The 22380-nt window shown below is 41.4% G+C and overlaps 2 protein-coding genes across 2 annotated transcripts; both read right to left on the reverse strand.

Annotated features, from left to right (window-relative positions):
* Positions 1 to 426: 426 nt before the first annotated feature.
* On the reverse strand, positions 427 to 12469 carry acer3 (alkaline ceramidase 3). The gene is made up of 11 exons (XM_053441473.1): positions 12293 to 12469; positions 8821 to 8931; positions 8615 to 8667; positions 8030 to 8082; positions 7673 to 7754; positions 7551 to 7586; positions 5018 to 5076; positions 4801 to 4902; positions 4115 to 4219; positions 3322 to 3367; positions 427 to 3229 (listed from the first exon to the last, which is right to left on the reverse strand). Exons 1-11 carry the CDS (start codon positions 12393 to 12395, stop codon positions 3176 to 3178), a joined length of 804 nt encoding a protein of 267 aa, XP_053297448.1. The 5' UTR covers positions 12396 to 12469; the 3' UTR covers positions 427 to 3175.
* Positions 12470 to 14735: 2266 nt separating this feature from the next.
* On the reverse strand, positions 14736 to 21540 carry serpinh1a (serpin peptidase inhibitor, clade H (heat shock protein 47), member 1a). The gene is made up of 5 exons (XM_053442151.1): positions 21348 to 21540; positions 19334 to 19940; positions 19156 to 19254; positions 16079 to 16311; positions 14736 to 15982 (listed from the first exon to the last, which is right to left on the reverse strand). The coding sequence occupies exons 1-5, from the start codon at positions 21363 to 21365 to the stop codon at positions 15680 to 15682; spliced, it is 1260 nt and encodes a 419-aa protein (XP_053298126.1). The 5' UTR covers positions 21366 to 21540; the 3' UTR covers positions 14736 to 15679.
* Positions 21541 to 22380: the final 840 nt, after the last annotated feature.

Genomic DNA, 22380 nt, shown 5'->3' on the forward strand with positions numbered 1-22380 from the left:
TATGGTTTACCTTACCTCAGCTCATTTCTCTATAAACTGACACTGTTATAAATAAGCCAGTGTTTATCCCTCCCTGCCCCAATATTTCCTAGTTCAAATACAGGAAAACTACCAACATACATGAGAGTCAGAGGAGCTTACGGCAACATTGACACTCCTCTCACTCTGACAGATGCCAGTGCCTGGAGTGTTTGGGCCAATACCAATAAACGAGTGCCACACCCTCACGTTGAATGAGTCAATTTAATCCCCATAAAAGATAGCATTGTCTATAATAACATGCACAAAACTGCAGATAAAGAATTTGTGAGTCATATGTTAGTATTGCAATAATTTCTGACACTGCGTCCTTCTGTGTCATACATTTGTTATTAGTGGCTGCTGTGAGCAGAAAATAAAATGTCACAAACATGAAGCGAGATACAGTTTTAGTCTGAAACATTTCCTTTTATTTTGACAATACAGGGCATCATCAAAGACTGAAACAAAGTTCAGCTAAAATAAAACAGCTCTTCTTGCCTCAACACGAAAGTATAGGAAGTGTTTCAACTACAGTTAAAATCAGTAGAACGACCTGTAACTCAGCTGTTGGACACATGAAATGAATGGAAGGCCAAAGACTCGGGCACACACTTTGCATTCGAAGCTGTTGTTGTTCGACCTCCTGATGCTTTGACTGCTAATAACCAGGGGGGAAGGACACATTGCAAAACACAGAGGACGACTTCAGTGGTTTATCACGAACGTCAAGGCAACTTGGATTACACTGCAAGGATAACAATAAGGCACCCTCTTTGACAGCTGATGAGCTGTGATAACACACACAGAGACGTTAATACTTCTCTTCCATACATTGTACTTCTGTGCTTTTCAATGCTAGTAACACTGGCTCTAAGCAGCTGTTACACTCAGGCATATACAGGTTAGTGACAAGGTGTGTATGAATGAATAATGAAAATCAATGCAGGAGATAATACCTGCCGTGTCTTCATACAGCGATCATGTTGTGCATCTTCCAGTTCACCAGTTACCTCAAGTTCTATTGTTACCACGACATGTCCACGATTTCACAGTACCGAACAAAAATTGTAAATAAAAAGCCCTTCATTTTCCACCACAGATCCAGCACATGAAAACTCAGGCCTCAGATCATTAGTGTCTTTCTGAGTCGCTATAAGTAGGGTTATCTGCTTGGCAATGTCTGAAATAAACTGGATAATTCTGCCACCTAGTGGCTGTATCAGAGACTGTTCAACTCCTCTGCAAGGTGATCATTTGCCGTTCTACTTTTCATCTTGATGCCACATTGTCGATAAATGAAAGAAGAAATAAATAAAATCTAGCAATATTTTGGGGAGATGTTGGAGTTTTGTATCAATAGGTAAAATGACTTCAAAGCTTTTGATTTAAATCAAGTAATCCTTAGCTCGGGAGACAATACTGTTCAGTGTTGTGAAAATAAAGGAAGCAGGGGAGTGTAGGCTTCCCGGAACTGGCTGTGTCTAGGGCTTCATTCCCTGCAGCTTAATAAGATGCATCATTCAGATATGTTCCATACTTGCACTTGGTCCCTTGATTATCAACTATTATAATAATTTTAAAAAAAAGCTTCGTAAAGAGTTTATCTTTGTGTGGTGGTTTAGGTCACTGGGTTTCAACTATCACACTCATCCTGCCGTCCATGTGAGCCGAACTCATCAGCTGTAATAATCTGACCAGGGATAATGGTTCCAGTTACAATACATGGTGCCTTTCCACTGATGTTTGATCACACTCAATAGTCACTGGTCAGATCCCAACAAAGTGGTTTCTAACCCTAACCCTAACCCTAACCCTAACCCTGTCTGTTTGAAAAGTGGCCCTCGGGCCTTGGTCCTTCAGAGACCACGAACTTGTGTGAACTTAAACAACTACATAAAGGATGTAGATGTAATACAGATTTAACATAACTTGTTAAACTTTGTTCTGCAACATATAGCTGAACAAAGTTTAACCCGGTCCTGAACAAAAGCGAAAAGTCAGTGCAATGACGTTTAGTAGCAAAACTTTTTTGTAAGCGCTGCATTTCTAATTTGTTTTTAAAGAGGTATAATTACATGAACGTTTTAAATCCCAGAGCGACTTTGGCAACAACAGCAAAATAAAAAAAGAAGATTTCCAGTATTTATATGAAAATGAAGCCTGAATGATTGAACAACACCTCGGCCGCATGGTGCACGTTTACAAACACGGACTGCTGAGGAGCTGCTACACAAGGTTTCTGGTATCACTACTGCACTCCTCGGATAGAAGTAGGGCTATATACTAAATATTATTTAAACTTTAGTTTAAACAAAAAAAAATTGTAGCACTTAAATGGCACTTACTTATAGCACTTTGTAGTCTGGCTTTCTTGAAGACAATTGTACTTTCTTGATTCTTGTTGTTCTCGGTTCGTACCCTCATGGTTGAATGCACTTATTGTAAGTTGCTTTGGATAAACGCGTCAGCTAAATGTAATGTAATGTAATAAACTCATTGCAGATATTTAATTTTGTGACTCAGCCCTACGTTAGACTAGACTTTTTAGCTGGTAGTTAGTGTCCCCTCACATGTAGTGAGCACAAACAAACACAATATGAGACTCCTGGAAAAGGGATATGAAAACACTGAGTTGTTGATCCAGCTCCTTTAGCTCCTTTTGAAACTACACATAAGCAATAGTCTTATTTAAAACTTTAGCTTAGGGATCTATTTGATACCATTGGGCTAATGGGGATTCAAACATTCACAGAATCGAACATACCACGATTAATAAGCTAATGTGCACACGTTCCCCAAACTCTAATCAAGCTAACAACTGTAACATATTCAACAGTTACCAGTGCAGTGGACTACACATCATTTTTGCACTGAAAATTAAATGAAATTACAACAAAGATACAGAAAATCTAGTCTAATAAGTCGGGATTGATGAGGAAAATTCTTCCACTTTTTAAAACTGGAATCAGTGCTATTCTGTACTTAGTAAATCCCCATAGTGCAGAACAGAAGGCTCCCTGGGGTGGTGTCTGAGGGTCCACCTGCCCCCTGCCTGGTGGCTGAGCTCCCAGCAGCGAGCACTGGCAGGTCCCTGTGCCGATGGTGTGTGGATTATGGCAGTCACCATCCTCAAGCCGCTGCCCATCCCTTCAACTCAGCTCATCTTCTGTGGTTCGATGTTCAACGTGGGCCAAACTCCACACAGGAACTGAACAACAACAGCACAGGACAAGTATAGGTGAAGTCGAGAAGGAATGAAAACATGTTGGAATATGTGCAAAGGCTGAGCGCTACACATACCGTTACTTTTGGTCTGTGCTGGAGGTAGGTTAACCTGAACTGCAGGCTGAAAAAGAGCAAACACTTACATGTCATTTAGCTGACGCCTTTATACGAAGCGGCTTCCAATTAGTGCATTCAACATCTTTAAAGGGCCAATTGGAGTTCAGCATCTTGCCCAAAGACACTTCAGCATGCAGCTGGGGAAGACTGGGGTTTCAAACCGCCGATCTTCTGGTTGGAGGACACCCGCTCCACCCCTCAACCACAGCCACCCCAACACTGGGGATTTTTTGAGGATCCTCACGGAGCGCATCTGCTATTTGTTTAACATTAGGAGAACAGAGCCTATCAACACATTCTCCCTTCCCTCCTAGCAATACCCATGGCCAGGTTATAGATAAAGAGCAAACTAGCTGTAAACTGTCACGTCTACGCTCAGGGACTTTCATATCTAACTCAAATGTGCCAGACAGAGAGTCTCCAACTCTTAGGGACAGAAAGAAAGGACGTGATTTAGATTTGTGTGGTTTATATTAAAGGATCTAAAATGATGTTCACTTCTAACATAGAGAGTGAAAACAACTCTATTTCTTGTTGGAATGGGTGATGCAAGGTGGGGAGGAAAGGAGATAAGTTGTGATGCTGTGTGAGACATCTTGGGACTAAAGGGTGACAGCTGCTCACTGTACTCTGTAAACGTTGATATTGTTCTGGTATCCTTGATGCGTTGAGCTCTTCATCTTCATCTCCATCACAACCACCACAAAACGCACCGCTGCTGCTGTGACCTACTACTGAAAGAGAAGCTTACCTGAGAAGTATGTGCAGGTAGGATCCCAGGCCTGTGAAGATGTGCCACCAGGCATGGAACTGTGTTACTACTCCAACACCAGGGGGCAGTGTTTTCCTGCTGGCTCTGTGATACAGAGATAACGTTGACAAATTGAATAAAGGTCAAAACCAATACTTTGAATAGTAGTTTGACTAGTGTAGTGTGAGAACAGTGTGAGGCAGAGTATTGGGGCCGTAATGAATTTTAAAAATCTGTGACTGTGAGAAAAAAGTAAAACTATGTGAATAAAGAAAGGCAACAAGCTGATCTTCTGGTATTCCCCATCTTACATGACACACAACCAAAAAGTATAACTCAAGTCTTTTAAAATTATCACTTTATTTTTAGAAATCTAAGATTTTTAAATTTTTCCTTTAAGTGGCCCTAATACTCTTTCCTATTCAGGGCCCCAGGAAGACAAGATCCATACACTTAACATACTTACTTACTTACTAATACTTAGTACATTCAGCACACATCATAGATCAAATTAATTAAGTCAAAGAAGCTTATGTAAATGAGTAGTGCATGCACTACTCATGAGCGAAAAATGCATCCAAATAATGTTGTGATGCCTCTTAAAGGTAAATATTGCTGATCCTTGATTTGAAAATTTTCCAAACCACAGCTCTTATGAGGAGGATAATAAACTTGTAAATCCTCACCTCAATGAGTCACAGAAGATATTGTCAATGTTCCACAGTAGAAATCCTAACAGGAAGATCCCCAAGGAGGTATAACACAGCGGTCTGAGCCAGGGGTACACCCTACGATTCAAACAGAAACAACAAACAACATCCTTCAGCACGTGAATAATAATGAAAAACACTTCCTTCGATATTGAGATACTTGAGACTTTAATGCCCCTCTTGGAAAACTCACCACGTAACAATGTAGATGGAGCGCATCACTAGACAAGCTACTAGAGCTCCATACATGACCTGAAAGAAAGGACAATGAGGACTGTTGGATTACAGATAGAATATTGGACTATTTAGTCATTTTCATCGGGTCACCGGAGCTCAACGTGATGACCTATGTGAATCTGAGAAGTCACCAGATCATAATAAAGTACACAGAAAATGATGCTTTCATTTGCATAACTATTCTTCCATTTTTTGTTTTTTCCTGTGAAACACTGCCAAGAATCCACTACTTCAGTTTAAAAAAAAGAGCTGTTCTCCTGTGTGATGCTTTAACATAAATCTACCTGGCATTCATTCTCTCATTCCTTAAGTGTGCCGGCCCACTCTGGGGAGGGGGCTGATAACATGCATCTCTGAGGAGCTGGAGAGAGTGCAAAGATGCTGCTGAAGGATTATCGTCATCCTCTCTTCCCTCAGTAAGTGGAAGTTGTGACGAGGCCACCCTGCGTTGCTTCTCTATCATTATCAAGGTCAGTGCACCTCCTTTACACAGGTTCCTGTCTGCAGCTTCCCCTTCCCGCTCTTTGCTTCAGCGCCACAGGGAGCACATAGTGACCACAAGCAGAAACAAAAGACATGAACTATCCTATTCCTAACCCTCTAAACTGTTTTATAAACAAGTTGATTGTTTTTAGTTTTTTCTTCATCCCTTCTCTGTCTTAGGATAAAAAAAAAAAATGCTTTGATTAAGTGTTTCCTTTTTTTGTATATTATGAGGCCCTTGTATTTCGGGACTCACAGCTCAAAATGTTCTATGAATGAAACCTGAAACTTGCATCATTTGATATAGCTTGAACTTTCAATTCATGTTCACTCCATTGTTTCTCATCATTCACAAGTTACCATTTGAATCCAGTCTGTTTGTTGTCGCACTGTGCTCCGTCAGGAACACTATCAGTCTTGTTATGAACCACCATGGAGCTCTGTCATTAGTAAACAAAGTCACCTCCAGAGAGTAAACATAAGCAGCTTTTTCACATAGTCATCACTGTTGGTATGCAACACACACACACACAATGTGAGACTCTGCAGGTACAAACCATAGGGGTTCAAACTCTACGTAACCAAGACAACAACAGTTAACCAAAACAGAAACAAGAGAGCATGACTTTTCTTAAACTTCACAAATACTTAGCTGATCTATAACACACGATAAACCTAGAATGCCACTCAGAGTTAAACCTCCACCAAGGCCCAACAGTCCCCTCATGAAAGCACATTTAAATGATCTATATCTGGATTTTTATTTGTAACGAAATTGCACAAACTCATAAATATCAGTTCCCTACACATGGCAGATATGTTTCATCAAGATCCACACATTCTTCACTGAGGAAGGAAAAGCTATTCTCAAATTGTTCCTTTATCATCTCCTTGATCCGGATCCGCACCGAAATTTGAAAGGTTCTTTCCTGACGCATAATGTATCCTGTCACCAAGTTTCATACTAATCGGTCCAGTAGTTTCGACATAATCCTGCTGACTAACAAACAGATGAAAACATAACCTCAAAGACAGAGGTAATAAAATGTCATCATTTCATTTTGCATAACTGACTTGATAAGGGTCACATACGTATATGTTGTTGATTTTACATTCACTATCCGTAGATGCACTAGTCGCTTGGACTAAAGCAAATGCTTCATCCGTCATGCCTGGTGCCCACTGTTCTCAGCCGTGTGTTTTGTATGCAGTCTGTAGATGTTGAATAGTCCGGTGAAAGTGGCTCCTGAACACAACCGGAAGTACAACTGAACAAAGTGACCTTGTGTGAAGGAGAGTCAACAAACAACACTCCAGCTAGCTGCCATGCACACTGGTAAAATCCCATCTCATCGGCGGGTTGGTGCTCCTGACCAGGCCAGAGCCTCGGTGTGAGACCCAGTAAATTATTTTTACTGGGTTCATTTTGGTCCCCACTTTCTCTTGCCGCCTGAAGCTCTCTCTGTGGGCCTGCATGGCAGCTACCAGCCAGTTAGCATGGCTGGCATCATTCCACCCTGTGTGTCGCCCATAGACTGTGTGAAAAAATAAGCTGCACAGATTTTGGTATACCAGCACCATGCGTCCACTGGGCAGTGTATGCCTATCGCTATCATCACTGCAATAACTGACGATAAGAGGCGGAGCCGTCTCTCTTTACAAAAGAGGTGGGGACCGATTGGTTCAATGGGAGATAGACATGGACGTGCACCCGAAACCAAAGCAAAGAACAGAGAAGCGCAGACTGAGATACACATGGAAGGAGCGTGACTTTACTCTCTGCTCAGGATGCCATTACTCCAATGTATATTTACATAGTTGTTGGCTGCTACATTAATGTTAAAAAACCCTGTATGTGTAACCATTATTAAACCGGCAAACAATGTGGCATGCTATGTTGGTAAGCCCAATGTTTGCACAAGGTAGAAATGACCTAAGGCACACTGAGCCCTGACAGTTAACAATGAGCAATCCGAGCCAGGTGATAACACAGAGCTTTCCCTCACCTGGTGGAACACTGGCTCCTTCCACTGTAAGTAAACCTGCCAGACAGAAACACAGTCACTAGTCAGGAGGACATGATGAATGTTATGGTTCATTTATTAATTGGATGAAAGGGAGGACTCACCACAGTCACTGTGACGCTGAAGATTATTAAAAGTGCAATAGGTAATAAACTAATTCTGTTTTTTTCTTTGAAGCACTCATATCTGAAAAAAAAGAAACAGGTGAAACATGTTTAATTTACATGTTCAGATTGAATGACCATAAAGAATGTGAGGAAATAACAAGTTGAGCTGAAGTGGGAAGAGGAACACGTCCAGTTTAGAATCAATAGATCCTTTACATGCAGTACACCAGAGGACGACACACTGTACTTTCTTAGAAATGTGACACATGATCAGCGAGGGAGTAACTGGTTCAGTTTGCATTCACGATAACACTAAATCTATTCTCCATCCGACATGAGAGTGGAGCCACTTACAGACAGTAGACGAAGACACATGTGCTGTAAATCATTGGCAACTCGTCCAGTAGCTGCAAATGAGAAAACAGAGAGAACATATGAAAACATCACCACAGGATGTTATTATAGCATAATTTAGCATTACTAAGAAGCAGAGTATAAGGGCCCGAATGAAGAAAAGAAAATTGCTGCGATTTCGAGGAATAATGTTGTAATATTACAAGAGTAAAGTTGTTATATCACAGGGAAAAAAGTCATAATATAATGAGGATAAAAAAATATATATATTTGTTTTGAAATCATTAGCCGCATTGAGAACTCGCCGGAGTTCCACTTCTTATGGATCCAAATTTTGGAAACAATTTAATTGTTTCTGGAGAAACTAGGAAAGCCTTTTGAATAGCACACAGACAGCTGATATCTACCCTCAAAATAAACATATAAAAAAGAACATATAGACTGCATTCATATAGACTTCGCTGTCATAGATATCTGACGTCATATTTCCAAAATACAGCAAGAAATTGAGGTATCAGTAAAAGATAAATAGACGGGTGATGTAGATACATATCATTTAGATTTGACTGTAACACTGTGGCTCACCTGCATCTCATACAGCAGCGTCATGTGGAAGCACCAGGACCCAACACCAACAGCTGATGAGACACAACCCCAAAAACATTAGGACCAATGAAATGTGAAGACATTCTCACATGTATGCATTATGATGTGAGGGCATTGTTAGAGCGGACTTGGCTTCAGCATTGTCACTAGTGTATCGAGCCATAGTTGTTTTTCAGCTTTCTTACCTGCGAGCCCGAGGAAAGAGCAGGTGTAGCGGAACTCGAGGCCGTCACGATATGTCTGGATGGCCCCGCAGATGGGAGGAAGGATCATAATCAGGTTGCTGACAGTATTCCCTGTACACAAAGACACCAGATATGAATTAGAGCCAGAAGATATCAGAAGAAATAAGAGTGTCAAAGTGATTGGCTGACATGGTGGCAGCGAGAGTTTGGTGAGGCAGCCTGGGATCCATGTGAGATTATGACAATGAGATTATGCAGCCGAAAACCCCTCATATCACCCTCTCTTTCCAAACATGAAAGATAACCTGTTCAGTTGGTCCAGTTTGGGCTACTGTAAAAAACATGGCGGCCTTCATAGAGAGGACCCACTCCTGATGTAAATCTAAAGTATTTAAACATGAAGGGTCTCTTCTAGTTTAAAGAAAACAACAATTCATACAATTTAGATAAAACGCAGTAGTGAAAACATCACTAGGATTATTTTATGTTCAATTTCTGCCAATAAATCCATTTCACCTAAATCTTACAAACGGAACCTTTAATCTATATGGTTTTTTTCCCCTCTCTTTAGACCAGAGTGTGGTCTTTCAGTTAGAGAGTAGGACATCGCGTTCAGATTTTACAAAGCTTGCACTCAAAATCCAGCCCTCACACTCAAATAGCTTTCCTTGGGCTGATTTGCACAGTCACAGTATATAAGTGCAAGAACCCAGTTAAAGGAACCACCCGTACAACAAATAAACCTTAGGCATCCGCAACAAGGGCACGACAATTGTCATTTGTCAACACCAGACCTGGGATTCTATTGGTTGGGGAATTTTGATAGATTTGTTGCACCCAAAAAAAAAATCCATGTGCAGAAGAAAATGGTCATGAATTGAAAGACCATCCTCTTGAATTAAGATAGGGAAAAAAACATTAATATAAGGTTATTTGAATTTATATGTAAGTGTGCAGTGCGTAAATGAATGCTGAGCTGCAACCATTGTTCTATTCTTGTACAACAAATTTTTCAACCAAAAAATATGTTGGTTCCAGATTCTAAATTATGTAAATGATCTCCTTATCTTAGTATTGTATTTTAGCAGAAGGGATATCTTTAGGTGTCCCACAGCTGGTTGGACAAAAACACATCATAAACTCACTCTGGGCTTTATTGTGAAACTTCTAACGTCTTAAAGACTAAGCAACCAATGTTAATGAGACAAATAGTCAATAGATTAAGCACTAATGATAATGTGTGTGCGTTCCAGTCATAACTGTGGAACCATGTGTTGCGCTATGTTGTATTGCACTTTGTTCTGTTTGTATAAGTATGGGCAGCCTGTGGTTGGAGTGATGTCACTGTATTTACCTTTGATACACCATCAGGCTCACCTGATAAAACAGCTTGACACTGTTCATGACATTGCTCGTCCTGGGTGTGGAGATGTGTAAACTCAGGCATGGACAACACGCAAGCTCACCCGGACCTCGATTAGTTTTAACACTAATCCTGCTGACGAGTAATTTCACAACCGCCTCCACTCTTTATCTGCAGGTATCTGATCTGAGTCCTTGGAGTGACATGTGTGGACTTTGGTTACTGAAAACAAATGCACGCACACCAAGCATACTACAGCATGGAAATGTTGTGTCTTCATGGGGATGAGACGCTTTTCTCCAGTGTCAGAGACTCGCTAAAACATCCCCCTGTGTCTGTGGGATGGACCCTCAGCGTGTGCTGCTGTTTTGCAAAGAGAGATATTGCACAAAAGCTCACATCAGATGAGGATTAAAGTCTTGGCTGTTCCTCTTTTCCTCGGTCACAATGCCACATTCCAACCATTGTAACCTGAATCGCCATTTGAATGCCGAACAATTCTTCTAAAACAATTATCCGGCCCGGCCAGCGTGTGTAATGTGTGGTAACTAACGCTTCAACTATCAGTATCTTAGATACATGTATGCTGCATTCCAAGTGGTACTACAGTACAATGTGCGCTCCATGGGTGGAGGCTCAGTTTGTACTCTACGGGGTTAGGGTTAGGGGTTAGGAAAGGAAACCTGTGACACAGGTCCTCTTAACATGGACAAGCATAGAGAAGATGAAATGCACTATTCTAATTAAACTCTCCCCCACTTGGCTTGGGTTCACCTTTCACTGTTGCGTCACTTCGACAACAAGACAACTTCAAATGGAAGGTGGACTCCTCAACACACAGTGAAATATCACTCTGCACTTTGAACAAGATGACACAAAAACAACCAAACAGATTTCCACGAAACTTGGTGGCAGGGTGCGGAGTGGGTCAGCGAATAATCCATTAAATTTTGGAGTGGATCCCGAACAGGGGGCGAACATTTATTTACTTTCTTTAACATTGACGAGATTGGGTGTTTGTCAACATTTTCACCAATTTCCAAGGATCTTGATGAAATAATCAGAAACATTTAAGGGACTCATATCGTGCCGTTGTGTGGAACATGGCGGAGGTATGTGTTCTACTGAAATTCTAGTTATTTATTAATTATTACAGTAATTCGTAAGTAGGCAGAGAGTAAAAGAGGGATGGACTGCAACTCGTTTTTGGTGCAGACCCAGGGTACGGGTCCACAAATTTGTTTCAATTTCTTAAACGTTATCAGATTTTATTTGCAAATTTCAACAAGAGAGGTGCTCTACTGAGTGCCATTCAACGTCTGCACTGAATCTATAATTCATATGCAGGGAATATGAATAATACACATGAGATCATACCACAGGGTTTGCAGTTGAAAGCAGTTTAGTCTTTCTTCTGCATTCCCCATGTTAAGAGGACTGAAGTGGATCAAAGTATTGTTTGTCCAGTGGAGCTGGGCTCAAGGCTCCTGCACTGAGCCAGTGCATGTCAGCCACATGAGCTGTGTGTACAGACAGCTGTTGGAACTGTGGTGCTTCTAACAGAGTTTAAATCTAAAAAGATACTGGTTCCTGATGAACCAGTTCTCGGTGACAGCCTCTGAGGCACCCGGGTAGAAGGAAGGAAATGTTTTATCAAGCTACGTGTGAGAATGACTGAGGGTGATACGCATGACCTAACCCATACAGAGTGTGGTCATGTGTTGAGATGTAGATCTGTGATGTCTGAGTGATGAGGCTGCTCAGAGAGACATACAGCACACAGAGCTATGGGAGCAGCTCGGACCAGGCGGGCGAGTTGCGCACAACGCTCCCCGGCAGGCAGCAGCGTTTTCCCGGCAGGAGCAGCCTCTCCGTGCCCCTCACATCTCTGCTCTGCGGCCGGCCGGTCCGCTCCGAACATGTCGTGAGAGCGAACACTGAGCTGGAAGTCAGATCCACTTCACCATGAGAGACTCGCACCATGACACCGACACACTGCGTTATTACCAGCTCACACCTCACGTTGTCTGTGCGCCGCAGCGCGATCGCTTCCTGTACAGCAGCAGTAAACAGCCCGCAGCGTCGCTCGTGCCCTCGGGTTGTACTCACAGAATTCCGCCATGTAGAAAGACGCGACATAGTTTTCCTCGCACCAGTCCAGCGTTGAGGTCGGCCGGCCCCAGTATCCCTGCCTGTCTACCGAGGGAGCCATGATGGAAGCGGAGGAGGAGGAGGAGGAGGCTGTGGTGTCTGCTAACGGACTGAGGTCCCATCACTGCACGAGCACGAGCACGAGCACGAGCCCAACACCTCCTCCCCCTCAAATGCATATCATTTGCCTATACACATACAGTAAATACACACACACACACACACACACACACACGCACACATTCATATATATATTTATATATATTGATAAAATATGTGTCCCCTTTGGCTGCATACTATGTTGTGCTTTTTTTGTTGTTGGAGTACTTAATATGTTGCGTACTTATATGTTCTGTCTACTTATATGTTTACACCGAGGATTAGGAAGAAACAGCATTTCAACCCTGACCTGTTCATGGAGCAGAATTGACAATTAAGTTGACTAAATATATCATGTATTATATGTTTTTTATTTATCATTACGTATGGTGTGCATATGTGAAATTGTATGTATAATATATATATGTGTGTGGGGATGGGGGGGGTGGGGGGTGAGATACCTTTTTTGGAAAGTGAGGACATTTTGGTTTCCTCACTTTCTGACTCACTTTGAAAAGGGGTCGAATTAGCTTTAGGTTAGGTTCAGGCATTTAATTGTGATGGTTACGGTTAGAGTAAGGGTATGCATTAAATGAAATGTAATAATAATGTAATAATTATGCCAATAAGTGTCCTCACTAAGAAGTAAAAACGTGTTTGCGTGTACATGTGTGTGTGTGTGTGTGTGTGTGTGTGTGTGTGTGTGAGTGTGAGTGTGAGTGTGAGTGTGTGTGTGTGTGTGTGTGTGTGTGTGTGTGTGTGTGTGTGTGTGTGTGTGTGTGTGTGTGTTTAGGGTGGTATAAATGCAGAATATACTGTATGAATTCTGAACTTTTAACCTGGCTGCCACAGCTTCTGTTCTGTGGCATGCCAAGTCACCACCATTATCTGATACAACACATGCACACCTGTCTGTTTATGTCTAACCTGGTTTTAATCACATTCAGGTTGTGATACAAAAATGTAATTACTCCCATCCCACGCTGCTGTTCCTCTGTGTCTTTGACGCCTCCACATCTCTGTCATATCTGTGCCAAGGAGCCGGAGACGTTCCCTCATGGCTGTCCTGATCATGATCCGATATTTATTTGAATCCTATTTGGTCCTCCATTATAAAACTTAAAAATTTGAAAACCACTGTGTAAAGCTAATACAATTGTTGCCTTTACCATTTCTGTTGTGTCCTATAATATTTTACAAAATATCTTTAGAGAGAGGATGTTGGTGTGTGTGAGATGTATCAAGGAGGTCAGGACAGGATCTGGACAGATACAGTAGATTATTGTTTCATTACAGACTTTCTTCTGATGAACACACTGACTACATTACTGTTGGTACTGTGTTATCTGTATCAGGTTAATGATTAAGCATAACTACTTTCTAACACTGCTATGCTAAACTAATATCCTGAACTAAATACCTATACTGTATGAATCTTTGTTTAATTAGTTAGAGCAGACAATTTTAGTAAATGCACTGTAGTAATCAGACTTTGATGCTGTAATATATAGTGAATAATTTTACTTTATTAAAGATAATAAAAAAAATAAAAAACCTATTGCATCACATGCAGGAACCCAAACACTTAATGTACAATTGAACACATGTCTAAATTGATTTAAAGCTCTAGGTCGAATACTAGAATTTACTTATATCACAATAATCCTACAGTGTGAGTAATAAATATATTCCATATACTTACAGAAGTTATCATTTTCAAGAAATATTTAGCTGGATTAAAACAAATTTAAACTTATTTTTTTCCCTGAGCCACAAGTCCAGATGTCCTCTAGATGGGGTCCTTCACTCAGAAACAATGGCCACACACTGCCCCTAACATGTTTATTCATGCCCAATCATGTTATTCTATTCTGCTAGAGTACTTGACATTTTTTGTAGTTTCTTCGTGAACCTAATGCAAAGGAGGTCAGTGATGTGTAGCTTTGCTAATCAGAGCAGCAGCAGCACACATCTGGATAAGCCCAAATATTTTGTTGATACCTAAATATTTAGATTTATCATTCCGAGGCATGTGTTAACCATGTAGTGTTTACCCCTCCAAGTATATCGCATGCTGAAGAAGAGCTGCCCAAGCGTTCCCATCATCACTCCCCACTGGTTATGATGTTATTCAGCGAGAAATACCCGGGAGGCCTGACTTTAACTGACTTGCCAAAGGTAAACTGGTTTTGCAGTCATTCAAATAGACATGCCCAGAGACAAGTCGACTGCATTCAGTCAGCGTTATTGGAAATGACAGAAAAAAAAACGCCATAACCAAACATCTAGAATCAAGACGAGACACTTTTCATATTTTTTTATTTGATTTGTAACAGTCAAAAACCATGTGTGCACATGCTGCTGAGACAGTGCTTACATCTACCACCTGTTTGCCAGTGTAGATCATTGCATTCAGCACAGATCACTACCCAGATAAACTGCACGGAGGCCTCTTGGTTCAAGAAAAAACATGCTTGTGCGAGAAAGTGAAAGAATTGGAAAATGATTTCTGATCCATTGGTCTAATGGACATGGACAGCAAAACTTGACAAAGTTTGGTCTCTCATCTCGAAAGAGAATCTGATTGAGTCCCTAGTTGGATGCACTCCTTAGGGGGGTGGGGGGGGGGGTGATGGGAGGGTACGCACTGTTGTCTTTTTTCTTTTCTTTTTTGTCCTGTCCTTTTTGTTTCATCTGTTTTGTTAATGCATTGCTTGTTTACTTGCTATTCTTTTTTGTCATTAGTCTTTTTTGTCAGGGATTACTTTTTCACCTTCTGTAAAAAAACAAAGGAAATATAACTGTCGACTGTTAATTTCTCTGTTATGTGATTGTTTTCCCAATAAACATATTTGAAACATTTAAAGGATTGTTGTCAACAACTGATAAGACTTGATCATGAAAACGATAATTTTTGTGCCTGCACATACGCAGATGATAAACTTTTATGAAACTGTGCATTTACATTTTAGGCATAAATTGAGGAAATCATACTTAACGTAAGTCTTCAGTCCATAATGTGATGTGCCAATACATAACAAAAGTACAAATAGTAAGAAATATTCTCCAAGTTAAAACTGAAGACTTTTCACTTTTTGTGGAATGCCGTTGGGACAAAGGAATGCATTTATGCAAATATCCAACCTATAATTCATTTCCCACTTCTCTAAGCATATTGCAGTAGATAACCTACACCCGCGCACACAGTCACATGTTAAATCTGTAAACACGACAGTCTACACATGGTCACAACTCATCTCTCATCTTATCACCCTTTGGCCTGACCATCCTGCCAATGAACAGGATGGAGTTTGTCTTCTGGTCCTTCACCAGGAAGATGAAGGGGTGGTCGGCGTAGAAGAGTTTGGGGCTTTTCAGCTTGTCCGTGCCGAAGACGCTGGTGTCAATTTCATTCCCCTCAGTGTCCCACTCCATGGCAGAGGCATGGAACAGGCTTGACAGGTAGAGGTCCTTTTTCCCAGAAATGTTGGAGAAGTCTGCTTTGGATTTGTCCACAGCCTCTGTCAGGCCCAGTTTCCCGAGGTGTTTCTACAGAGAGGCACAGCAGGTAATGTGTGAAAAGCAAAGACTAAGGTCTGGGCATTTCAATCCACTTAGAAGCTTGTGGTGTCTTTTATCTGTTACCTGCAGGTTGTGACTGACTTCCATGCTGACTTTGGGCAGAGACACAGCTACTGCTGTCTCCTCCAGTTTGCCCATCCACGTCTCCAGCTGCTTCTTGGTCAGGATCTTCTCCAGCTTCTCCAGAGGCTGCACATTGTAGGGCATGATGAACACCACACTGGACTTCTTATGAGCCAGAGGCATGCTCAGGATGGAAAGCTTGTTAGTGCTGTCATCATAGAAGCCATAGAGACCTGAGGAAACCATTCAAATATATTACAAAAATTAGCATCTTGATCTTGTGCACTCTTCTCTGTTTTATTTGCGATCACAGGTAGAAGACACACTGAATAATATGTCAACTTGGAAAATCAACCAGATTTATGAGTTTGTCAGTAAGTCTGAATGTGTTGTAAACAGAAACAAGTATGGAGCCAGAACAGTCTCAAAAGGATTAAATGCACACAGAAATGAATACGTGCGCAAAAAAGATCCACAAATACATTTTCAATGCACACACAAATATGTTTCATTCCATATATAAGTAAAAAAAAGTCACATGTAAAATATAAGATTCATAAACATATTTCCGAAGCACACACAAATAGAAAAAAAATTCACAAATATATGCATGTAAAAGTATTTGCAATCTTCATCAAATACATATTTGGAGCTTGTTACATTCATATATAAACTGTTGGACCTGCATTTACAAAGTGCTTTTAATTTGTAAACCTCGCTGCATTTGTGTGTGAGACTTTTGAGACTTTTGAGACTCCCCTGACGCGACTCTGTTTCACGAATGCATTTTTTCTAAGAGGGGATCGTCTGTAGCCAATCAGATGTCTCACTCCTGTACAGCCAATCACGTGAGTGCCATTACACGACGTCATTAAAACGCCCGCAGGCAGCCTGGAGGTTTTTAGCCCGCCAGCCAATAGACATAGAATTAGTAGACGCTGATCCCCGGCTCCTCACTCACAGTGAACGATGCCAACAGAAAAGGGCTGTTGATGACGCGACAGTTTTGCTGAAATAAAGTGACACCCAGCGGGTCAAAATGTTTATGTTATCATGTCTTAACGCAGCGGTTCCCCGGTATTGTTTCCAAACTGCGTTGCTAATTCAACAGCTGCAACAGCTTGAAGCTACACGGAGGCAGCTAGCTTCCCCCCCAGCTTCCACACACAGTCAGCACGGACACCCGATACTAACTACTACCAAGTGTTTGCTTCTAACCTGACGGTGTTTGAGAAACAGTGTCATGAGAGCCTTGGGATTAAGTCAGCGGGTTTTTGCGCTGTTCCCACCGCAGTTAGCATGGTGGCTAGCCCGCTATCCCCGTTATCAAAGTTCGTTATAACCGTATGTGACCGTACACACATGAAGTGCTCTAACCAGCCACAATCAGCCGGACAACGCCGCTGATTAGTGTGACAAGTGTGTTGAGCCAGCGGCGTTGTCCGGCTGATTGTGTGTGGAAGCTGGGGGGGGGAAGCTAGCTGCCTCCGTGTAGCTTCAAGCTGTTGCAGCTGTTGAATTGGCAACGCAGTTTGGAAACAATACCGGGGAACCGCTGCGTTAAGACATGATAACATAAACATTATGACTCGCTGGGTGTCACTTTATTTCAGCAAAACTGTCGCGTCATCAACAGCCCTTTTCTGTTGTCATCGTTCACTGTGTGTGAGGAGCCGGGGATCAGCGTCTACTAATTCTATGTCTATTGGCTGGCGGGCTAAAAACCTCCAGGCTGCCTGCGGGCGTTTTAATGACGTCGTGTAATGGCACTCACGTGATTGGCTGTACAGGAGTGAGACATCTGATTGGCTACAGACGATCCCCTCTTAGAAAAAATGCATTCGTGAAACAGAGTCGCGTCAGGGGAGTCTCAAAAGTCTCAAAAGTCTCACACACAAATGCAGCGAGGTTTACAAATTAAAAGCACTTTGTAAATGCAGGTCCAACAGTTTATATATGAATGTAACAAGCTCCAAATATGTATTTGATGAAGATTGCAAATACTTTTACATGCATATATTTGTGAATTTTTTTTCTATTTGTGTGTGCATCGGAAATATGTTTATGAATCTTATATTTTACATGTGAATTTTTTTTACTTATATATGGAATGAAACATATTTGTGTGTGCATTGAAAATGTATTTGTGGATCTTTTTTGCGCACGTATTCATTTCTGTGTGCATTTAATCCTTTTGAGACTGTTCTGGCTCCATAAAAATGTGGTTGTGTTGGTTAGTCACACACTAATGGATAAATAATAGAAACTTAGTGAATAATAGTAAATAATAAGTCTCTCTGTTGTGAGCATTAAATTCAGACACACTTACTCATGATCATTTTATGTCATCGCTGATGACAAACCTGAACTGCACAGCACTGCAAGAATGTAACAGGAAGCAGCCTGCAGGCCAAGACCTTTTTTCATTGTTCTTACAGGAATATTTTTAGAATGCTTGTATTGCTCCCTGCGTTGATGTGTAATGGTGATCATTAAAAATTCCTTAAAGCTAATGATCTAGACACGTGAATCTCACAACACACTACGGAGTGGTGTGGGTCTGTTTTTGTAATTATTGAAAATGTGGTTTTCAGAACAGAATGCCGAAGTTCCATTTTTACAATGGCTTGCACATTAATTTGATGCACATTAAAAATAAAACCTCAGTAAAGAGTGAATGTAGTTTACTATATAGTAACAGGGAGTGATGATGGACACATGCCAGAAGTTACCGCTCAGAGCCAAGAATAGTTTGGTACACTAACCACTGTAAAGATAAGAGCTGTTTTTTTTTCTTTTGAGCTTTTCTATTAATTAAATGAAGAAGATATGACTTGTTATCAGAAGCCTTTAATGTACTAGTACGCTGATTTAATTACCTTTGAGCCAGGTTTCCTGTTTAAACCTGATCCCAGTCAAGATGCTGAGTCAGCTACTGACTGTTGAGAGGGGTTTCAGTCTATTTCCTCCCAAGCAGAAAGCACACAACTGCGTTTCTTCACATGCTGAACTCTCCCTTTGTGCATTTATGTGTCTTTAATGAGTCTGTGAATATATTCCGGATTGTCTCCACCCACCTGTGCGGTGCATCATCTGTACTGAAACCGTGAGGCTGCGGGACACCATGAATCCACGGTTGTCCACCATCTTATGATGGAACTGCTGGTCCCAGTGAGCTGTGGGAATAAGAAAATTAATTTGAGCTCATTTAAAGGAATATTTCACTCAAAATATACAGATTGAATGCAGACTCACGTTTGAAAACCATGGCATTGATGATCATCGCTCCATCAGTCTTCTCCAAATCCTTGGTGACCTCAGGCAGTTTGCCGTCGGTAGACTTGGCTGCCCACTCGTTGATGGAGTTCACAGCACTCTTCTTATCTTTGAAGTTTATCTTGGAGTGGTCACAGTTGTAGTGTTTCTTGCTGCTCTTGACAAACTCATCCACAAATTTGACAGAGTTGGGTCCGTACAGACGGTTGCTGATCTTCCAGGTGACATTTCGGGTCTTGGGGTCACTGACCTCGGTCAGCAGCTCTGCCAGGCCGGTGTGCAGCTGTTCATCTTTAACTTTAGCTGCATTCAGAACAGTTTTTACCTGCGAGGCGGTGGCGGCCTTTCCACCGAGAGCAACCAGGCCCAGAGAGGAGGCTACCACTACGGGGGAGATCAGGATGTTTTCCATGTTTTTCTCCTTGGCCATGTTTTGGTAGAGACTGAAGGCCAGGGTGGCGCTGTTGTCAGCCAGGATGGTGGCATGGTTGCTGAGGACCTTGTTTGCCTTTGGGGCGGTGGCAGCTGCAGCTGAAGAGGCCAGGCAGAGCAGGGTTGCCATATTTATCAGCCACATGATGTAACACTGATGAGAGAAAACACAGGAGAAGCCATGAAGTGATATGCTGCCACTCACACACTGTTACTCATCCAAGAACGGAGATGACATCTTCTTTGTTGATATTTGTTGTTTCAGTTGGCTTATTGACATATACTTGAAACCTTAGCGTCTTTATTTAACCCAAATAAACACATGTTATGTTAAATTCAGTATTTACCCTGCAGTTTTAAGCAGGAGGAGTGATCTAGGTTGACCACACAATTCAAACTACAGAGGGTTTCTCCCAGAAAACCTCAAGGCAAGACTTACATAACGCCCACGTCGGCAGCTTACATGTAGCCAAAACACTGGCCAGATAGATCCGAGCTTTTAAAGTTTATATGTAAATATTTAAGACTTGACACATTCCCCTAAAGAAGTGTGTGTGTGGTTGATTCTGATCACGTCCTTGCGGTGAGGAGGAACCGACTGCATGCTGACCCACACACACAGGCCACGTATGAGGCTTCAAGAAGAGGAGCTCATGGCAAGTTATACTTACAATTGTAGATATTAGTAGATATTTTTGCTCTATAAAACACTGACTGGCTAAGAAACAGTCTCTTATTGAGATACAATAGGGAAACAACAGTCCACCTAACATAGAATTTTTCCATACATCAGACCTTCCAGCAGCTTCCCAGACGTGTTTTTACAGGCTCTCTAAGCCACAAAGACAACACAGAGAGATGGAGTGATACAGGACTTCATGCAGCAGAATTCTTTTAGTTATACCTCATTATATAGTTTCTTTTACAATATTTTTTACTGTGGTCTTTTCTTTGTTGTTGCCAGCAGGGTTAGAACAGTGATGAAAACTGTAAAGTAACACTAAAATTGACATTTGGAGACTACACTCATGACCCATTGACTAAAATTGTTAAATTAGCTTTTCTCAGTTTTCATTCCTGCTCTACAGGAGCTTCCATTGATCATTCTCCTCGGGTTAGGACCATTCAACTGATGCAATAACACATCAATGGTTCATCTCCTGCTTCCATACATTTCCTATTACATGAGTTTGTACGTGTATATCTATCAATAATAATGTTCATTTATTTGGGTAAAGTTGCAGCTAACTCTGCAAACTCACATGACTTCAACAGACACTTGAGAGAAAAATGAAGGGCTTTGGATTCAATTGAATTAAAGTCTCATCGAATATGTCTCGGATTTTCTGTTACATTCTTTTACACTTTCTTCTACTTTTTTCTTCCTTTTCTAACTTCTCCAACCACCTTACTGACCCACACTGCTTCAGCCCAATATGGAATCTTTAGCTCCACATCACAGATCTGACTGTGGCCTCTTTGCACATGCCTGGGCATTTCCCACCAGATGAACTCAGGATTCTCTCTCCCTGCCCCCAACTCCTAAATCTTTTTATCTTACCTTATTAGGTTCTGTCATTAGTTCAGCAGTTCTCCTCCAAGCTGCTCACCAACAGATCCACCAGCACTGATTCGCTCTATGTGAAGTTTGATGTATCTGATGGCAGAGAACAGAATTTTGTGCAGGGATTGTTATGCCTGGTTATTCAGTGCATGAAAATCTCTGCCCTGGAATCTTATTTCCAGTCCCGCCCATAGTATCCCGGGGCCGTGGGAGAGGAATTCTCCCCTCCAGGTCCTAAAGCCGGAATCTGTTGCTCAGTTGGAGCCCAGACACTTAAAACCAGTGACCCATTATAAACGCACCCCCTCCTTACATGCTGATACATGAAAGCTTTCTGTTTAGTGTTTTCTCCAATAAAAGTCAACTTGAAGGTGAATATGTAGTGGTAGGATTGGTATTTTGTATTTACATATATTGTATCTATCGTATTGTTGTGTACTGATCTAGAAAACATGCCATTAAAGTCTGGCTTTTGTGGCTTTAATTGCTGCATTGAACGGTTATGCAAAGCAAAGTGCAAAGGGGTTATGCTATGATATAGTTGCTAAACATTTTGGTATTTTAGATAAATGGTAAATGGTAAATGGATAACCTCGGGTGTGTTAGGATTTCAATATTTTAGCTATAGTCTGTGTCTAACTCAACTCTAAATGAATAAAGATAGAAGTAGTTTGAGCCAGATAAGGCCTTCACGCAAATGATTAATAATAACCCTTTCCTTCCAAGTGTTTAATCTTGAAAATTAGAATGTGTCTGCGTCACAATGCTGTTTCGTTGTTTTGGTTAAATTGTTTTGAATGTCTGTACAAACAGAACATTGTTTTGATATAGCAAAAACACAATAATCTTCTCTCCAATTGTCAACACCGTTGGCCCACATGCCATCAGCTGTGTCAAAGCTGGTCAAGAGATGAACATTTTGAAACTTGTCACTTCCTTATTCCAAAGCCAAGAAGGAGGGGCTACGCCTGCGCACTTTCGAGGAGGAAGAACCAAGATCTACTGTTATAAAATAGACAGGCGCCGGCTG

This window comes from Pleuronectes platessa, chromosome 15 (assembly GCF_947347685.1).
Source record: "Pleuronectes platessa chromosome 15, fPlePla1.1, whole genome shotgun sequence".
NCBI lineage: Eukaryota > Metazoa > Chordata > Actinopteri > Pleuronectiformes > Pleuronectidae > Pleuronectes > Pleuronectes platessa.